This window comes from Herpailurus yagouaroundi, unplaced genomic scaffold, assembly GCF_014898765.1.
Source record: "Herpailurus yagouaroundi ecotype Mexico unplaced genomic scaffold, PumYag 28, whole genome shotgun sequence".
NCBI lineage: Eukaryota > Metazoa > Chordata > Mammalia > Carnivora > Felidae > Herpailurus > Herpailurus yagouaroundi.
In genome coordinates this window covers 31,172,759-31,191,016 of record NW_024412376.1, presented here as the reverse complement: position 1 = coordinate 31,191,016, position 18,258 = coordinate 31,172,759, and the positions used below count along the sequence as shown (strand labels likewise).

At 40.9% G+C, this 18,258-nt stretch overlaps 2 protein-coding genes across 7 annotated transcripts in view; one reads left to right on the top strand and one right to left on the bottom strand.

Moving 5' to 3' along the window:
• Window positions 1–5,667, top strand: part of FNIP2 (folliculin interacting protein 2) — a 131,361-nt gene extending 125,694 nt beyond the window's left edge. For all 6 annotated transcript variants that reach the window (XM_040471514.1, XM_040471501.1, XM_040471518.1 and 3 more), the window contains one exon: window positions 1,893–5,667. In XM_040471514.1, coding sequence (XP_040327448.1) covers window positions 1,893–1,971 — 79 coding nt within the window. In that variant the 3' untranslated portion in view covers window positions 1,972–5,667. The remainder of the gene's footprint in view (window positions 1–1,892) is intronic.
• The window catches only part of SPMIP2 (sperm microtubule inner protein 2), a 112,137-nt gene that overhangs the window by 2,113 nt on the left and 91,766 nt on the right, over window positions 1–18,258 (bottom strand). The window contains 1 exon segment of the mRNA XM_040471534.1: window positions 13,116–13,302. Coding sequence (XP_040327468.1) covers window positions 13,116–13,302 — 187 coding nt within the window.

Below are 18,258 nucleotides of genomic sequence, written 5' to 3'. Positions count from 1 at the left end.
CCCACCAACCACATAGCCTGTGTCGCCCACAACCTGCGGGCCCTGGCACCCCGCTGAAACGTCATCAGACGTGTGCCCCTGCTGCTTCCCATCTTCGTAGCTCTGACACTGGAGTTCCGGACCTGGAAACGAGCATAGAACTTTAAGCTAGTGGTACTTTATGTTAGTCTTCTCCCTGGATTATCTTATGCTTGAAAGTGAAAAATTTAACCCTACTCGACCTGCCCATTTCTAGTCATTTCAGTAAGATGTCAAAGGCGCAGCCTCTCAGACCTGCCTTTTGCTCCCTGGAGGAGGGAAGAAAGGCCATGATCCTGGACCTTCAGGGGCCACCTGCATGTTTGCAGGGTGACAGCACTTGCCCCTCCTCCATTACAGGCCCTTTGGAGGAGGAGGCATATTGATGTTACTGATAATGTACATTGTCCTCCACAGGGTCTTTGCCAGAACTTCTCTCAGAGAAGAAATTATGACCTTTGTTAGTCTCTGCTTAATTTTTCAACAAAGAACTAACAAGAAGACACTGTGTTTATGGGGAATTGACCCCCTTAACTATGATGACGATTCCCCTAAGTTTGAGCAAGAAAAAATTGCATATATGATGTCAGCCTTGAAATTCCCCCATCAAGCCTGCTAATCAAAGTATTATTTCAAGGCTCGGGTCTTTGCATTCTTGTCAGACTTTTTCATCTTTCACACCCAGGATGTGACTTACAGTACTGTGACTCTGGCATTTCCTGTCATACATTTTTTTTCCATACTTTATTCAAAAAATATTTTTCCCTTTTTAGGCGTTTGCTTTTGCAGTTAACTTGCAACATATCTCTTTGTTGTTGTTGTTGTTATTGTTCCTAGTTTTTGTTTAGCTCTCTTTACCGGCTTCACACTTTGGTCCTGCTCACTAGGCTCCCCACTGCCAGATGTGTGACTTGTATTTCTAGGATCTTTCCCTGGCTGGCAGGTGTCCATGGACACTATTAGAAAGACCAGAAGGATTTATTTACCCCTCTCATCGCTAGGTCCTCTTAGTGCGTGATTAGTGGGGGTCACATGCAGCCTCTCTAGCCCCTTCCCCTCCTAGTCAGAGCCAGCAGCACAAAAGGTACTGAGGAACTTCTTATGTAGCCTGAAAGGAGATCTGTAGGGAGCGTTACTGGAGAAAGCATAGAACATTCCATGAAGTAATGGCAGCTACCTTTTTAAATTTTATTTTTAATTTTTCATTTTTGGAATTCAAGGGGAAAAAAATAGGACATATTCCACGGACTGAAGCAGTCCTAATTTTTTTCAGGACATTTGGCAGCATTTAGCCAGTGACCACGCTGTAGCCGCTTCTGCTGTAAGAGAGGCAGCCGAAGCCACGTCCATTTGATGCTGTGATGTCTCTTGATTCAGTATCTGTTAGTGTCACTTTGCTGTCAGAATGCTGTGGCTCAGATGCCTAGTGAGGATCTAAATCGTGTAACCTGTTGAACAAATCCTCAAGTGTTTTGAAAAAGCTCCCACCTTCATCATTATCCTAAGACTGATTTGAACCCAGGTGCAGAATCTCAGTATGCGCTCAGCAGTGTTGGCTAGAAGAATGATGAGCCACTGGAGAAAACATTAATTGTCAGGGAATATAGAAAAGTTATGGGCTTAAGATTGAGTGACCTCTGCCTTGGGAAGAACAGCCTTGTGTCCACACTTAGGCATAGCACACCAGCATCTTCCTCTGCCTCCTTGGGCGGCATCCACTGGGAGATCACAATAAAAGAACAAGTTTATTGTCTTTCCATCTCTTACTTTATCGTTAGTTTTAAGCAATGACCTGGCAAACTTGGTACCTAGCAATAATACTTTACTGTAAAATCATGCTACTTTAATATTCTTTTCTTTTTTTCAATATTCAGGATTGAATCAAACGACCTGCCTCTGTTGACTGCTATTGCCAGTACTCATTCTCCTTACGTCGCTCAGATACTCTTATAAGCTAAAGCTCAGGACAGTTCTTCCTTGGAAGAAAAAAAAAAATCAGATTCTCAACCGAAGGCGAAAGGAGAAAGCTCTCTGTGACGTCAAAAGCATGAGAAGAGCAAACAGAAACCGTCATTCCACTGCTTTTGTTTTGTTTTGTTTCGTTCCGTTGCTTCAAGTGGATGCCTCGTTGGACGACTTAGGTTTACTTGACATAATGGCATTTGTGTTTTTCACGAATACTTTTGGCCTTTTGTTACCCATGAATCAACAGAGAGAGTGACTTTTTTGGTAGGAGAAGACATAAACACTACACTAAACACTAAGCTGTCGGTCCAGAGCGCCTGTGTGTTCGGGCAGAATAACGACAAACGACTTTGGAGCAGGGGTAACCAGTGTACGTACCATCCCAGTAGGAGAATGTTTCAGAGTTTAGGCGTGAGCTCTCCAAACGGGAGAAAGTGTAACTTGCTATCCTAAGACAGTCAGAACAAGGTGTCTGGATTCCAGGGCAGGGTTTGCTTTTTACAAAAGGTGAAAGAAAGCAAGCCGCATTGTGCTGTCTTCCCGTCTGGTGGCCATAGGAGTTACCGCCTGACGCCAAACAGGAAAGAGGATCGACCGTTGGGAAGAGAGTGCTTTAGGGACTCACTGTTTTCACATCTTCTTGGAGTTTACCTTGTTGCAGATGCAGCCACAGGTAGGTTAGAGATGGACTGTTGGTGCAATAAACCCAGGAATCAATGTAGCATCTTAATCTCATCAAGATGTAGTTCATAGCTGCAGAGTGCACAGTCTGATACCATATATTTTATCCTCATACTTTAGAGCTTTCAGCGGCCTTTTTAAGAGAGGCCATTTACCAAAGTTATTCCTATGAGCTCAAGAGTGTTTCTGTTGCTAAATTCTTCCAGCCGAAGCCACTTTCTTCCTAAATAGTTAATACAAATGACTATTTCTACTTTAAAAGGCACAGCTGGCCTGGTGGGAAATGAAACTGCAACAGTTCAGGATGACTAATGAAAGTAATTAGTTTGTACATTTATAAACAACCCATAAATGATCTAAATTTTTACATTATCATCTCTGTGCCTTCTAATGCCTAAGCCCTTTTCAAAACACCTCTCCAGAAACTAACTTGCCCATTATAAAATCTGTCAAAATGAAGGATTGTTTATTAGCATAGTTCACTTTAAAAAAAAAAAAAAAACCTTAATTTTTTGTTAATGTAAAAGGAACTTTACTTAGTGTACTGGTCATGAACTCTGACCATGTCAGAGTGTGTCCCAACATCCAAGGTAAAGGAGGAGAGTTTAAAAATATTGATTGTTAAAAGACCGGTGCTAATCTAGCCAATCAGAAGATTGTCAGCACCTTGCAGATCTTGACTACAGTTGATTATAACCAGGCTCTCATTTCCTTAACACTATTTTATAAATTAATTCCAGTCTTTTTCATGCATCCATTTGTACCCAAGATTATGAAGTAACTTTCCTTCTAGGGCTTAGAATGACTTCAGATTTTTTATTTGATACAGTCCTGATTCTGAACACCAAGTGACATAAATTTGTTTCTTCTTTTACAAATGCAAGTTCATTATGCAAGTACCAATGGAGAAAAATGGGTGTAATAATTCTTTAGGAATAGGTCAGAACTGCTACCTTTTCTTCTCTCTCTCTTTTTTATGATGTGAAATGTAGGTGGGTGCATTAAGGCTCTTAATAAGATCTTTAATTTTTATTTTATATCTTTCTTTCGTAAGATTGAAGTTTTCCAGCCTTTTTATGTTTTTCTCATCCCTTTCGTCTAACATCTGAGTTTGGTGTTCTAAAGTCTCTATCCACGATGTCACTGCTTGTTGTTATGTTACCCAGAGAATGAACCTCACCTGTGGCTCAGCTCACTCATCATTTGTTTCTCCTTATTTGTGAATAAATTATAATAGCTGACATTGTATCATTTCCATCTGCACCAGTTTAGAGCATTCCCCTCATCTCTGTTTCCCTTTTCCTTGTTTACACGTTTTGAGCACTTTCCCTCATCCACCACCTTCCACGGTTTCGTAGAAAATAACTAGATACAGAACCAGTTTCATTCAAAATGTGTACGTAGTGGCATGTTGAAAATTAGACCCACATAGGGGGAAATTGGGCTTTAAATGGCTGATTCTAAACTCCATACATAAAAATTTAGCCCAGTTGTCTCAAAGCCTGAGAAAATTTAATTTGCCTCTGAATCTACTGTTCTAAAACTCTCTTGGAAAATGTCTGTTGGAAACTACAGGTGGGTCACATGTGGGGGTTGTCTCAGTGACACTCAGGATTCCAGTCAGAACCTAATCCTCACATCTATTGCCTACAAAAACAGACCAAGAATGTTGCTGCTCTTTTATAATCCTCCTCTAAATAACATTCAAGTTTTCTTTGTCTTAAATTCAGCCTCTTCCCAAAAGTGGAAAAGAAAAAACTCTCATGGAATTGTGTTGAGATACACCCACTCACACCACCCAGTGGCTTCATTCTGTCTTAGCCCAAGAGGCAAGAAAGGGATCCCACCCTCTCCCAATGCCCACTTCAAGAAAAAATTAAAATTAAAAAACAAAAAAAAGAAAAAAAAAAAAAGAAAAGAAAACTACCTCAGTTGACAGGATTCCACCTTTAGGGTTTCTTCAACTTTTAAGTCTTACCTGTTGAGTGTAACTTTTGTAGCATCTTGCTTTTTTAAGCAAGCTAGTGAGGCATGACAGAGCAGAAGTGTGTAAATGTTACTGTGATGGACCTCTTTCTAGCATGTTGCAGTTTTATTTTTAATAGATCGACGAGTGATATGAATGTAAAGATAATTGTGTACGTTTAAACATGACAATGAAAATTTAAAATGTAGCTTCCATACTTGTGCATAATTCCAAAGTATTTTATTTTTATCAGTGTTAAATAGCTTTTTGTACAGGCTTCAATCCATTTTTCTGAAGTGTGCTGTTTTTTAATAAAAGTAACTATAATCTTTTCACATCCCATGGAACTGCCGTTTACACATTGCAACTTTTTAAACTTAACCATATTTTTCAAAAGTAACTTTTTTGGAGGGAGGAAAGTCCCTGCTTGCTAAGTGACACTAAACTGTCGTTTAGGCTCTTATAATTAGGTCCTGAGATTTTATAAAAATTTAGTCTGTAGCTTTTTAGGTTCTTCACTAGAGTTGGTTGTACATAAAAATAAAGAATATAAAGCGGCCCTAAAATTCTTTTAAATGTCTGGATTTTCCCACTAATATGTACTTTTGAAAGTATTTTGTTCATGCATACTTTCACCATTAAATTGAAAAAGTCTTTAGCTTCTCTTGGTAAATGTGAACCATTTGTTTTTTTATTGTGCTGTGGGGGAGGGGATATTTTAATATAATATTTACCTAAATCAAGCAGCCCCCATCTGAGTGTTAATTTTTAAATGTCAGAAGTTTGGTGACTATATATCTTGGGAGCAAGGTTGCAATATGCTTACATTTAAGTGGTGTTTAAAAAAGGAGAAAATTCTGGGATTTGTTATTATTGAAGCTCCGGTAAGACAAATTGATAGGTCTTTATATTTTTGATCAGGTAAATAGATATCAGTGTCAATGTATAGAAATTTTTTCTTAAAACTTGTTCATGTATTATTTTGATCCATTTTTCTGTGGCATTTGGTGCAATAAACCTTTTGAATTTATCTTGAACATTTTCCTGGTACTGCATGTGGTTTGTTACATTTAATCTTGGAACTTAAAAACCTAGAGGTCTCATCTCCATTAGTTCATGCTGAAACAAGTTGGTAATATATGTTAGTGATTTTCAGCAGGGGTGTTTGGGAAATGTAGGGACATTTTTGGTTAGCATAATGGTGGGTGACAGTTACTGGCACATAGTGGATGGGGGCTGAGGATGGTAAGAGAAAGGTCGTGTAATGTACGGGACACCCCACGGAAGGAGAGCTTGTCCCACCTCCTGCATGACTTTTCTAAATGTTCTGCCGGACAGTCCTGTGGGTGAAAAACCTGTTTATAATTATCTAGACTGAGAATTTAATTCTGCTTTACGTAAAAGCACAATGTGTTTCTCACATGATTTTAATATATGCTGAATTTTCCAGGAATGCCACTGTTGTATAAATCGAGGGAAGACTTTACTTTGTAAGATTCAGAATTTTTACAAGAATTAACATAAATTTGGAAAACAACCTTACCGACCGCTACTGTATTCATGAATTTGAGTCATTTGTACATCTGTATCCGTCTTCCTTTGTAATTGTAGCATTCCTGCAGACGGCATATAGATGTAAGATCTGCCTGCTCCGTTACATTTCCTGTTCTGATCTAGTGTTTCAATGTCTGTGTATTAAAATATATTTTAATAGGTTACTTTTTAAATAGTACATCTAGGGCATTATATTGGTGTGTTATAAATTATGTGTGGAAGTAGGTTATATTCTATATGAATTTTATTTTAGGAAAGTAAAGGGCATTATATAATATTTGCTATGTAAAAGATGAGGTCATTCATATATATATATATATATATATATATATATATATATATATAAAGTCTCAGAAAAAGAAAATGCTTTTATGTATAATTTTTGTAACATGCATAATACCATACTGAATCATGTCATCTTAAAGACCATAGGGAGAACTAACATTAGGTATCTCAAACTCCCTTATTGATTAAATGAAAATTTCGAAAGTGTTTCCCTACTCCCTCAAGCAACTTTAAAATCATGCCATTGGTAAAGAACTTAAGCACATACATACATACATGCCAGCCTTGCTTCTCAGTTCCCTGGTGCCTAGACTGTTCTGTCAGGTGCGTTGTAGAAAATCCCCACACCTGGATGAGATGGGTACTGTGACAGTTAATTTTATGTGTCAGCTTGGGTTAGGCCATGATATCCAGATATTAGGGTCAAACACCAGTGTGGAAGTTTCTGTGAAGGTATCTTTTTAGATGAGATTGAGATTTATTTTCTAAGCTTGGTTGATATATTCTTTAATCCTTATCCATTCACTCATCCATTCAACAAATATTTCGGTGCTAGGTGCTGGTCAAAGTGGAAAAAGCAGTCCAAGTGAGATCTTCCTGGTGGCCAAAGGGGCGGGTTGGGGGGGCGGTTCTGCATTATAGACTGAGCACCTATAATAACCTATGGATCAGGGATCAGGCCGTGCCAGCTACCTGAGAATCTGGAAACCAGGTTGGGAGGCAGAGGGGAATGCCTCCAGAGGGGGTGGGAGGGGGAGGTTGCTTAAAACATGTCCCACTTTGGGTTGTATTAGGTAGGACCTGGTTTTCAGCAAGGAGATGAAGGTTCAGGGAGGTGACTGACAAAATTGCTGTTTCTCCCTACGTGTTTGCTACTTGAGGCCTGACTTCCCGCAGGGCATTTCCACAGAGGGCGTTGGAGCTACCAATCAGGAAAGTAACAGAGTCCTGCTAACAAGTGAGTCACCGAGCCCAGAGCTGAGGCGGGGTGGGGCGGGGACGAGGCCGCAGACGTCGTCTGCCTCTAGCAAAACCGTCGGTTACAGGCTTCGCACCTGCAGACCCGCGTGTCTGATCAGCAACCCTTCTCCCTTCCAAGGTCCACGTTGTCTTCTTACAGCTTCCTTCTTGTAGACTCCTTCAGTTAGCATGGCCCGTGCTCCAGATGCAGGTGGTGTCTTTGGACAGGGTGAAGGTTGGCTGTCTGGGTTCAGATCCTGACTCGGCTGCCTACCAGCTATGTGACAATGGACAAGTTTCTCAACCTCTCTGGCCTCGATGATCACAGCTGTGAAATGAGGGTGATAATAGGTTCAACCTGCTCTAGGATCCTGAGGATCCAGATGGATACTAACGACTACAGGGCAGCACACCTGGCTGGGCTGCTGTGCGAGCAGGGTTCTTTCCCCACAGAGGGGACAGACCTGAAGAGCCCATTAGGTTGGGGCACGTTGTGCTAGTCTCAGTCCTCACAGCTAACTACAGGCTTTGGGGAGAACCAATGAGGAAAGAAATATACGCCCGCCAGGTAAAGCCAGGGAAAGGGGGAGGGTCTCAGGCGAGACAGGAGGCGAGGGGGGTCGGACAGAGACCCAAGCACAGTCACAGAGGTTCCCGCTCCTGCTGTAGTTCGCTCCCCGCCCCAGCCGGGCCCTGCCTGGTGGCCAGTACTGAAGCTCCTCTCACAGAAGGGGGCTTCGAGCATGCAGACCGCTCTCATCCCAAAGCTCCCCTGCCACAGACTGCATCCCACGCCCCAGCCCCAGTTCTGCCTTGGGCCAGAGCTGGGGGTGGAGTGGGGGGAGGGGCTGAGGCTAGCGCTCTGAAGAGATTAACTTTTAAATGAATAGATTCAGTAAAGCAGATTACCCACCATCACGTGGGTGGGCGTCATCCAGTCAGTTGAAGGATTTAAGAGATTGAAGTCCCCAATGAAGAGGAAATTCTGCCTCCAGCCTGCCTTTGGACCTGAGCTGCAATGTCACTCTTGCCTAGTCTCCAGCCTTGTTGGCCTACCCTGCCCATTTTGGATCTGCCAGCCTCCACAATCCTGTGAGCCAATTCCTAATTCCTTAAACTCAATCAGTCTATCTGTCCATCTTTGTGGTTCTATGTCTCAGAAGAACCTTGGCTGATACAGGTACTTCAGATATAAGTAGGATGATATATATTATGACCCCCCCCCCCAAAAGCAGTTGGGTGGTCAGAATATTGTCATGCCAGATTATAAGAAGCAGGCTTTAGGGGCGCCTGGGTGGCGCAGTCGGTTGGGCGTCCGACTTCAGCCAGGTCACGATCTCGCGGTCCGTGAGTTCGAGCCCCGCGTCAGGCTCTGGGCTGATGGCTCAGAGCCTGGAGCCTGTTTCCGATTCTGTGTCTCCCTCTCTCTCTGCCCCTCCCCCGTTCATGCTCTGTCTCTCTCTGTCCCAGAAATAAATAAACGTTGAAAAAAAATAAATAAATAAAAAATAAGAAGCAGGCTTTGAAGCAAAGATCTTTAACACAGTAAACAGTACAGGCAGCAGTTATCCTGTAAAAGCTGAGATACAAGTCCTATATAGTCTTTGGGTATATGGGGCAAGGGAGATGTGGGAGGATAGGGAAAGTGTGTTAGAAATAAGCCTCTGAGGGGCACCTGGGTGGCTCAGGCGATTAATAAGTGTCTGACTCTTGGTTTTGGCTCAGGTGGTGAGCTCATGGCTTCTCTGTGGGTTCGAGCCCTGCATCAGGCTCTGTGATGACTGTGGAGCCTGCTTGGGATTCTCTCTCTGTGCCCCTCCCCCACTTGCGCTGTCTCTGTCTCTCTCAAAATAAATAAATAAACAAAAAAAGAAAAGAAAAAGCCCTCTGAGATGGCAAGGAAGGAGGTAGCACTTCCTTCACAGTGGGAGCAAAAAACGCCCCCTCCCTGTAAGGATTAACCCCTGCAGTGCTGTGTTAATTCCTAGAGCCATGCATCTTGCTCAGCTTTCTTAGTACCTTCAGTCAGCATTTATCATCCGTCCCCCTTTCTCACCTGCATGTTCTCAATCTACAGACTATAGTCAAAGTGTAAACAAAAATGGTTTCTCCCTTGTTAAATTTTTGTTCTGTGTCTTCCTGCCCCCTCTTTATCCCAAATTTCTTTTTCCGTTGGCAACTAAGTGTTTCATAGGGCACTGGCTTCTTTGCAAACTACTCATTCTCTGCGTGTTGCCCCCTACCCTGCCCCCACCCCTCATGAATTCTGCGGTGTTCTTTGGCCTCCTTCTCTTCCCATGGGGAGACCTGTTGAATCTGCTACTTTCTTTGTGTCTCAGACGCATCACCTCTTCTCCTTTCTCTTTGCCTTCTTTCAGTCCCTCTTCATTTCTCAACTGAGTTCCCCAAATGCCTCGGAACTCCTCTTTCTGCCATATCAAACAGTTGTAATCAGTCTTCCAGGCTGATGTCTAAATCCCTCCAAAAATGAAGGTTTAATACTGTTACTTCTGTTTGAAAGCCCAGCAAAATCCGAGCTTGTTAGCACCATGCACTCAAACAACGCAGCTGGTTCCTCTTCCCCAGCCACTTCACGAGATACCCTCTGCGTGCTATTTATTATCCAGCCATCTTGAACCACACGCACTTCCCCAAAGGCACTACACGAACATTGCCTTTGCCCTGCCTGTCCTTTCTTGTCTCCCTTTCCCCTGTGGTCCAAGCCCCTCCAGTTCCTAGCTCAAACTGCAATTCAAACCTTGCTGCTCAAGGTCCCAGACTAGCAACAGCTGCATTGCCTAGAAGTTCATAGAAATGCAGACCCCAAGCCCTGTCCCAGCCCGGCTGAATCAGAATCTGTGTCTTTATTCGGTCCCTAAGTGATTGATACGCACATTAAAATTTGAGAATTACTGACTTTGGATTCAACGTGAGTGAACAGATGAGGGACAGAATTTACCAATCACTGAGATTATGTCCATGTATTGGAATGAAAGGGGGTAATGAGAACATTTGCAAGCAAAGAAATGAAATAGAAATGGATGGTGCTAAAAGTGCATGTAATATACACGTAAAATTGACAACACTTAAGTGGCTATTACTTATGTGAAAAAAAAAGTTAACCAAAAATCAAGAAGGGAAAATAACATAAACTAGAAGATTGAACTTTAAATTAAAAACAAACAAACAAACAAACAAAAAAAAAAACGGGGGGGAAATAGAGTAGAAGAAACAGTGTAGAAATTTGCCCCATATGTAAGAGCATTTTTAAAGAGCATTTTGTTTTGGATAAATGTATAAAGAATGATACATAATGTTAAATATCATAAATTGTACTTTTAGAAACATTGTAATTAAGCTCCAAATGTAGATTTATAAAGATCCAAACTCAAGAATGTGAATATAAAATATCCCATTTTCAACCATCTATCTTCATGAGAAAAGGGATTTCCCTCAAAGCCCCCCAGTACCATTGACATTTATTTCATTGAGGCTGTTTTCAGTACATGGTTTTGATTCTTGCAGCATAAAATGGAAAATGTGCTGGCATCCCAGGTAAGTGTAGCAGTGGTAACCATTCATTGGTGGCTGGTGTAAAACATTATGTTAGAGGCTTGACACATGTTGTATTCATTATTGGCTTTTGAATATATAAGAACAGTTGCTTCAAGTCATTTTCACTGAAGAGGATTTACATGGGGGGGGGGGCAGGCTTGAGTACTTGTTGAAGTATCATCCACAAGAATCCTGTGAGATGGTCCAAAAACTGGACATAGGGAACAAGTTTCTAGTGTATATCTAGAAATTTAGAAGAAAGACTAGTTTATAAAAAGAAAGATTATTTGGGGTGATATAGTATTTTGTTTATCTCTGGAAGGGAAAAGATGTGTCCAAGTGATTAATTAACCTTACTAACAATGAGTTAAACTCTCGTCAGGTGCCTCTTTGATGTGAAGCACTGAGAATGACATGATGTCACTTAGCTGAGGTTCCTGCCCAAAACACATAACCAGAATCTATTCATGAGAAACCGTCAGATAAACCTAAGTTAAGAGATATTCTACAGAACTGGTCTAGACTCTTCAAAAATGTCAGTGCTATAAAAGACCAAGACTGAGGAACTGTTCTAAATTGAAGGAGACATGGGGACTAAATGCAATATGTCATTCTAGATTGGATCCTGGATGAGGAGAAACTACAAAAGACATTATTGGCTCAATTAATAAAATTTGATTATGAACTATAGATAATTACATTGTATCAATGTTAAACTCCCTAAATCTTAGAATTGTACCGTGGTTATATGAGAGACCACCTTTGTTCTTAGGAATATACCCTGAAATGTTTAGGGGTAAGGAAGAATCATGTCTGCAACTTAACCTCACATGATTTGGAAAAACAAATGTACACACACACACATTTAGAAAGCATTAAAGCAAATAAACAAGTGACTGTTCTCGATAAAGAATATCAGAGTTCACTTTGTACTATTCTTGCAACTCTTCTGTAAATTTGAAATCATTTCAGAATAAAAAGTCTTAACACATTTTTTGTTTGTTTGTTTTAATGCACAACTCTCCATTGGATTTAGTGAATGATAGAAGGAGACATTTGGGATTGTTTAATCCATGATTGCTCTAATCCTACACAAAATTAGTTCAGTGACGGAAGGTAACTAACCCAACCTTCATCCACACACACTACAATAAATCATTTCATTTGGAACCAGCCCAAAAATCAGACCACAGAGGAATGTTAGCAGCTGAACTGCTCCCTTTTTTAATACAAAGTTCCCCTGGGGTCAGGATCTACCAAGGAGGACTTCCATGGCTCATTCACAGAATGTTTCAAATAGATGTAATTAATTGCTAATGAATCAGATCTCTGGTGACGGAGGGCAAGCAGTCGTCTTAGGGAGTTGGCAAGATTCTTTGATGGAGCAAGGAGACTGTCTTCATGTAGGAAATAGGAATCTTTGGATTAATGAGAGCTATCCCATTTCCTTTCTTTCGTGGAAATGAGACTCAATATGGAAATGAGACTCAATATGGAAATACTGGATTACTATAAAATGCATTGTGCTGTGGAATTATGCAAAAGGACCCTAGGAAATAATTATTCATTTGTATATACTTACACATTCTTTACTTGATTCTTAGGAGCAGTCTTATCAAATATTCTGTACAAATACTAATTCCCCACTTCATTTACAAAAAAACCCATATAGAGAAACTATGCAACCTGCTCAAGGTTTCCTAGATAGTAATGGGAAAAACTTGAATTTGAACTGATATACTGTTTTAGGAAGTGTCACAAAACAGTCTGCAACAGTCTTGACAGGACTTACAGATTTACCTCCATTTCATACGCTGAGAGCTTTCTCAGCTTTTGCAAACCAAGGAGAAGGCTATTTTCTCCAGGTTCACCCGTATGTTAAATAAGCACTTGTAAGGATTGAAATCTACAATATGTTGTTTTATTTAGCTATAAAATGGGAATAACACCCAGCTACCCACAGTATGGGCATTACTGTGGAAATCCCATATAAATTTCAAAATGTTCTCACGGGTTAAAAGGAACCACAAAACTGATTGTTTATCAGTATTACTATTAAATAGCATTCTCTAATTCATGTTGAAATAATTTGATGTTTTCTATGATGATTCAGGAAAGCAAATGATCGTACCTCCTTTCTTGGTCGCTTTGGCAGCTTCGGTTGTTTGGAAGCTCTTGGCAATTCTGCCGTGCTCTGCCTGACAAGGACAGCCGCTTTGGAATTTCTTTGATCGGTGTTCTCATAATCACCCATATGCCAGGCAATAGAACCACGACTGAATCTTCCTTGCATATCCATAATATAAGGTTTTGGTTGCCTGAAACAGGAACAAATTGGTTGGTTCTCAAATTGGAAAGATCTAGAAACAAGGTCATTAGTTTCCAGAGACTTGAGATTTGTCTGTCTTATGATTCAAGATTTGTCTGTTTCTCTTGTGATTCGAGAGGATTTCTAGCCATGTGGCTTGACAAAGCTAAGGACCTGAGCCATCAGCCAGTGTTCTGAGAAGTTTCTGGACTCTGCCTAGGCCACTGCCTAGGCCACTCCAGCCAGCTGCTGGAGGCTCAGGAAACCACCTCCCAGGATAGATACGTATCTAGGAACCTTGTTCATGAATTCACCCCTGTATCATGACTGCTCCTCGTGTCCTTCAGAGCCATACATACAGGATGCTCAGGGAGGCATGTTCAAGCTGAGACCTCATGAGACCTATGAGTTCTGCAGGACATGGTCTCTCTATCTTGAGATCTCAGGGGAATTCAGAAAAAAACCTAACTTCATGAATCCAGAGTCTGACATTGGACAGTATTGTTAGAGGAAAGATCTATGCTTCATTCTCTTTCCCGATTGAAATCCTGGTCTAGGTTCCAACATCCCTAAATTAGAATACTATCTAAGTCCTGCCTTCCCATTATAAAGGGCCAGCTCTGAGGTGCCTGGACGGCTCAGTCAGTTAAGCATCCAACTTTGGCTCAAGTCATGATCTCACAGTCTGTGAGTTCAAGCCCTGCATTGGGCTCTGTGCTCACAGCTCAGAGCCTAGAACCTGCTTCTGATTCTGTGTCTCCCTCTCTCTCTGCCCCTCCCCCCGCCTCACAAAAATAAAAAATAAACATTGGAAAAAAAAAAAAAAAGGGCCACCTCTGGGGAAAAAGCAAAAAGGATCCTAGGACGGGATTTACCATCTCATTTGGAAGCCTGTTGTTCTGGAGAGCCTCTTGGAGCCCCTTACCCCACCATTCCTCTGCCTGGGGACTCAGAACCTCTTGGCCACTGCAAATTTCCTTTCCTAGAATCTGAGGTTTATGGGTTCCCAAGTTCTTTGCACCAAGATCAGTGGCAGGTTTGTATTACCTTCACTCTTTCAAGAACATAGGTGCGCTTACTATGCCCGTCACCAGAACGAGGTGCTGGGGAGACCGCAATAATAGAACAAAGTGTCTGTTATTATTATAGAGCTTATATGCCAGTATGGGAGGCAGACAACAAACAGGCAAGTCAGATACTTAGGAAGTATCATGAAGACAAAAGCCAGATAAGGAATAGAAAATGCCAGGCATTTTCTTTTTTTTTTTTTTTTTTTTTTTTTGTTGGGGTGGGCTGAAGAGTGGGAGGTATCCTTCGAGCAGGGAGCTAACTGCAGGGAAAGAGCCAGCAATTGTCCCAGTGCAGGGGGTGGGGGGAGGGGCCAGACACTCCCTTCCACTCCCTAGAATCACAGATCCCTGTACAGAGAGGGAGCTGACCATGTCATTCTCCAGCAACCCTCCACTGACCCCCCATAGTCTTCAGGATAAAGTCCAAATTCTTTAGCACAGCACACAGGGGTGTGTGATGTTGCTGTTTGTTTTTTGTCTGTTTTCTTTTTTTAAATGGTCTGCCCACATGGGCCTTTCTGGTCTGTGCTCAGCCCATCCCTCCTCTCAGACACCCACACAGTGCTGCATTGTGCATGCACCCTTTCCTCTGGGAACTCTGAAGAAGTCGCGCTTTCAGACTTTCAGCCTTGTGCTTCAGTTTCTCCTTTTGCCTGTAATTCCCTCCCTCCTCCTCTCCTGACAAACTGCAGCCAAGACTTTAAACATCACCTTTTCTGTAAAGACTTTCCTTATTCCTGTCAGGCAGCCATTTTTCTCCTTTGATAGTGCATTGTATTTGACTTTTTTGTAGAAACTATTAGAATATACCTAAATGTCTATGCAGCCCTCTCTCTCCCTCTGAGCTCAGCGCTCCTTCCAGAGCCCAGCATGTTTCTCGTTCATCATTGGACCCCCAGTGCTCATTACTTGGAATGACTCATAGTTGACACTCAACTAGTCTGTGGTGGACGAAGTAATGAGGAAGGGGGGAGAAGATCAGAGCTGAGTTACTGCAGAGGTTCTTTCCTGCCCACTCCCCTCCAAGTGCCTGCCAGCCTCTTCTCCCTCTTGCCACCAGCGGGCACGCAGAAGCGGATCCCTACAGTCTGGTTTGTCCGCGTTTTGTTATTTAGAAACGAGATTACTAGCTGGGAATCATTTCAAGAAAGTTTAAAGGACTAGCAGTCGCTAGTGGGTAGAATGTATGAACAGGTATTGTTTATAGTTTCAATTAGCTTGATTAATGATTCATAGGAGAACTACTTCATGCAAATGTGCCACATTTTCATTAAAAATAATACATTACAACCTGAAACTAGTATTATACATTATGTTAACTAACTGGAATTTAAATAAAATCTTGAAAAATTTTAAGTAAAAATAACATATGCTAGAAGTAATTATACCAAATAGAAAAGGAAAATCCTTGCATGCAAGCAGCCTTCATTTCAGTGCTAAAATATTTTATAATCTTCTATTTCAAATTCAGAATATCGTACATCCCCGAATCTTGAATCCCCAGGAGCAATGGAAAGCTAAAAATAAGTTGTAATCCAAAGATTTTGAAGAGCTTATAAAAACAATAGTCACATCAACTATGGAGATATACACACACTATATTGAACTTAACAACCGAGCCACAAAAGTCAAAAGAGGTAAGCCAAGGAGCAGAAGGTTTGGCTCCAGAGGGGTTTGGAGAATGAGTGGTAGGCCATCATCAATGATTCCATGGTATACAAACACAGAGCAGCCAATACAAACACAGAGACCCCAAAATAAATAAAACCAAATATTCTTAGTGTAACAATCTTACTATTAGTTCTTATATTAAGTAGGCCCCTAAGGGTCAGATTTATTTCTTTTTGAAATAATTTCAAGCTTGCAGAAAAGTGGAAGCACAGTAAAAAAGCTTTTTTTTTTTTTTCCTGAGCAATTTAGAAGTACATAATTGACATGATATCCATCATTCCCAAATACTTGAGTGTGTTGATTCCTACAAATAAGGACATTCTACATAATTTCAGTGTAACGGTCAATGTCAGAAGGAAATCAGCACAAGCAATAAAAGCAAAAATAAACAAGTGGGACCACCCTAAACTAAAAAGCTTCTGCACAACAAAGGAAACAATCAACAGAGTAAAAAGACAACCTACAGAATGGGAAAATTTATTTGAGACCATATATCTGCTAATGTGTCAATATCCACAATATGTAATTCATACAACTCACTAGCAAAGAACAACAACAAATAATGCACCCCCCCCCCAAATGGGCAAAGGACCTGAATAGACAGTTTTTCCAAAGATATACAAATGGCTAACAGGCACATAAGAAGATGCTAAACATTATTAATCATTAGGGAAATGCAAGTTAAAACCACAATGAGATATCACCTCACGCCTGTTCGAATGGTCATCATCAAAAAGACAATAGACAAAAAATGTTGGTGTGGATGTGGAGAAAAGGGAATCCTTGTGCTCTGTTGGTGGGAACGTCAACTGGGACAGCCACTATGGAAAAGAGTATGGAAGTTCATCAAAAAATTAAAAATAGAACTACCATATGGTCCAGCTATTCTATGTCTGGGAGGATATCCAAAGGAAATGAAAACATTAACTGAAAAAGATAACTGCTGTCCCATGTTTATAGAAGCATTACTTGACAATAGCCAAGACACGGAAACAACCTTAATGTCCATCGGTGGATGGAAGAATGAAGAAGTTGTGGTATACATACACAATGGAATAAGCTTCAGCCATAAAAAATGAGGAAATCCTACCATTTGTGACAACATGAGTGGGCCTTGAAGGCATTATGCTAAATTAAATAAGTCAGACAGAGAAAGACAATGTGTGATCTCACTTATATGTGGAATCTAAAAACAAAAACTACCAAACTCATAGGGAAAAAAAAGAAAATCAGACATGGAGGCAGAGGCATGAGTGGGGGATGGGGAGGGGAGATTAGAAGAAAGTAGTCCAAAGGTGTAACCTTCTAGTCACAAGATGTAGAAGCACTAGGGAGGTAATGTGCACCGTGATGACTATAGCTTAACACTACTGTGTGGTGTATAGGAAAGTTATTAAGAGAGTAAATTCTAGGAGTTCTCATCACAAGGAAATTTGTTTTTCTCTTTTTTGTATCTACATGAGATGCTGGATTTTACCTAAACCTGCTTGGTGATCATTTCAAAGTATATGTGAATCTAACTATCATGCTCTACATCTTAAACTTATGCGGTGATGTGTGTCCATTATTATTCCCCAGTGAAACTGCAGGAGAAATCAGAGGAAATCAGAAAATTAACATGTTTGTACTGCCACTACCCAATCCTCAGACACCATTCAAGTTTCCCAATAACGTCCGTTTTGCAAACGGATCCATTTAAGAACCACACATTGCATTTAGTTTTCTCATCTCTTTAGTCTTAAATCTGGAACCCTTCCCTGATATTCCTATGACTTTCACACAGCCTTGATACTTTGGAAGAACACAGGCCAGTTATTTTGTAGATGTTCCTCAGTTTGGGTTTATCTTATGTTTTGTCTCGACTAGATTCAGGCTATGCATTTTGGGGCAGGAATAACACAAAATGGCGATGGTGTAACATCCTATTATTAGCGAGATTCACTAAGGTCACTTGGTTCAGGTGGTATCTGCCATGCTTCTCTTTTGTACAGTTACTTTTCTCTTTTGTTTTTAGTATTTTGTGAGAAAAAGCTTTGAAGTTATGTAAAAACCTCATCCCGTGTCAAATGTCCAATTAATTAACATCAGTTTGGACTCATTTCCTATTTTATTCATTGGGTTATAATCCACTCATAACATTCATTTTCATGCTCAGGTTGTCCCAGATTTGGCTCGAGAGAACCCTTTCAATCTGGCTTCTGTGTCCTTATGACTGCTCCCATCAT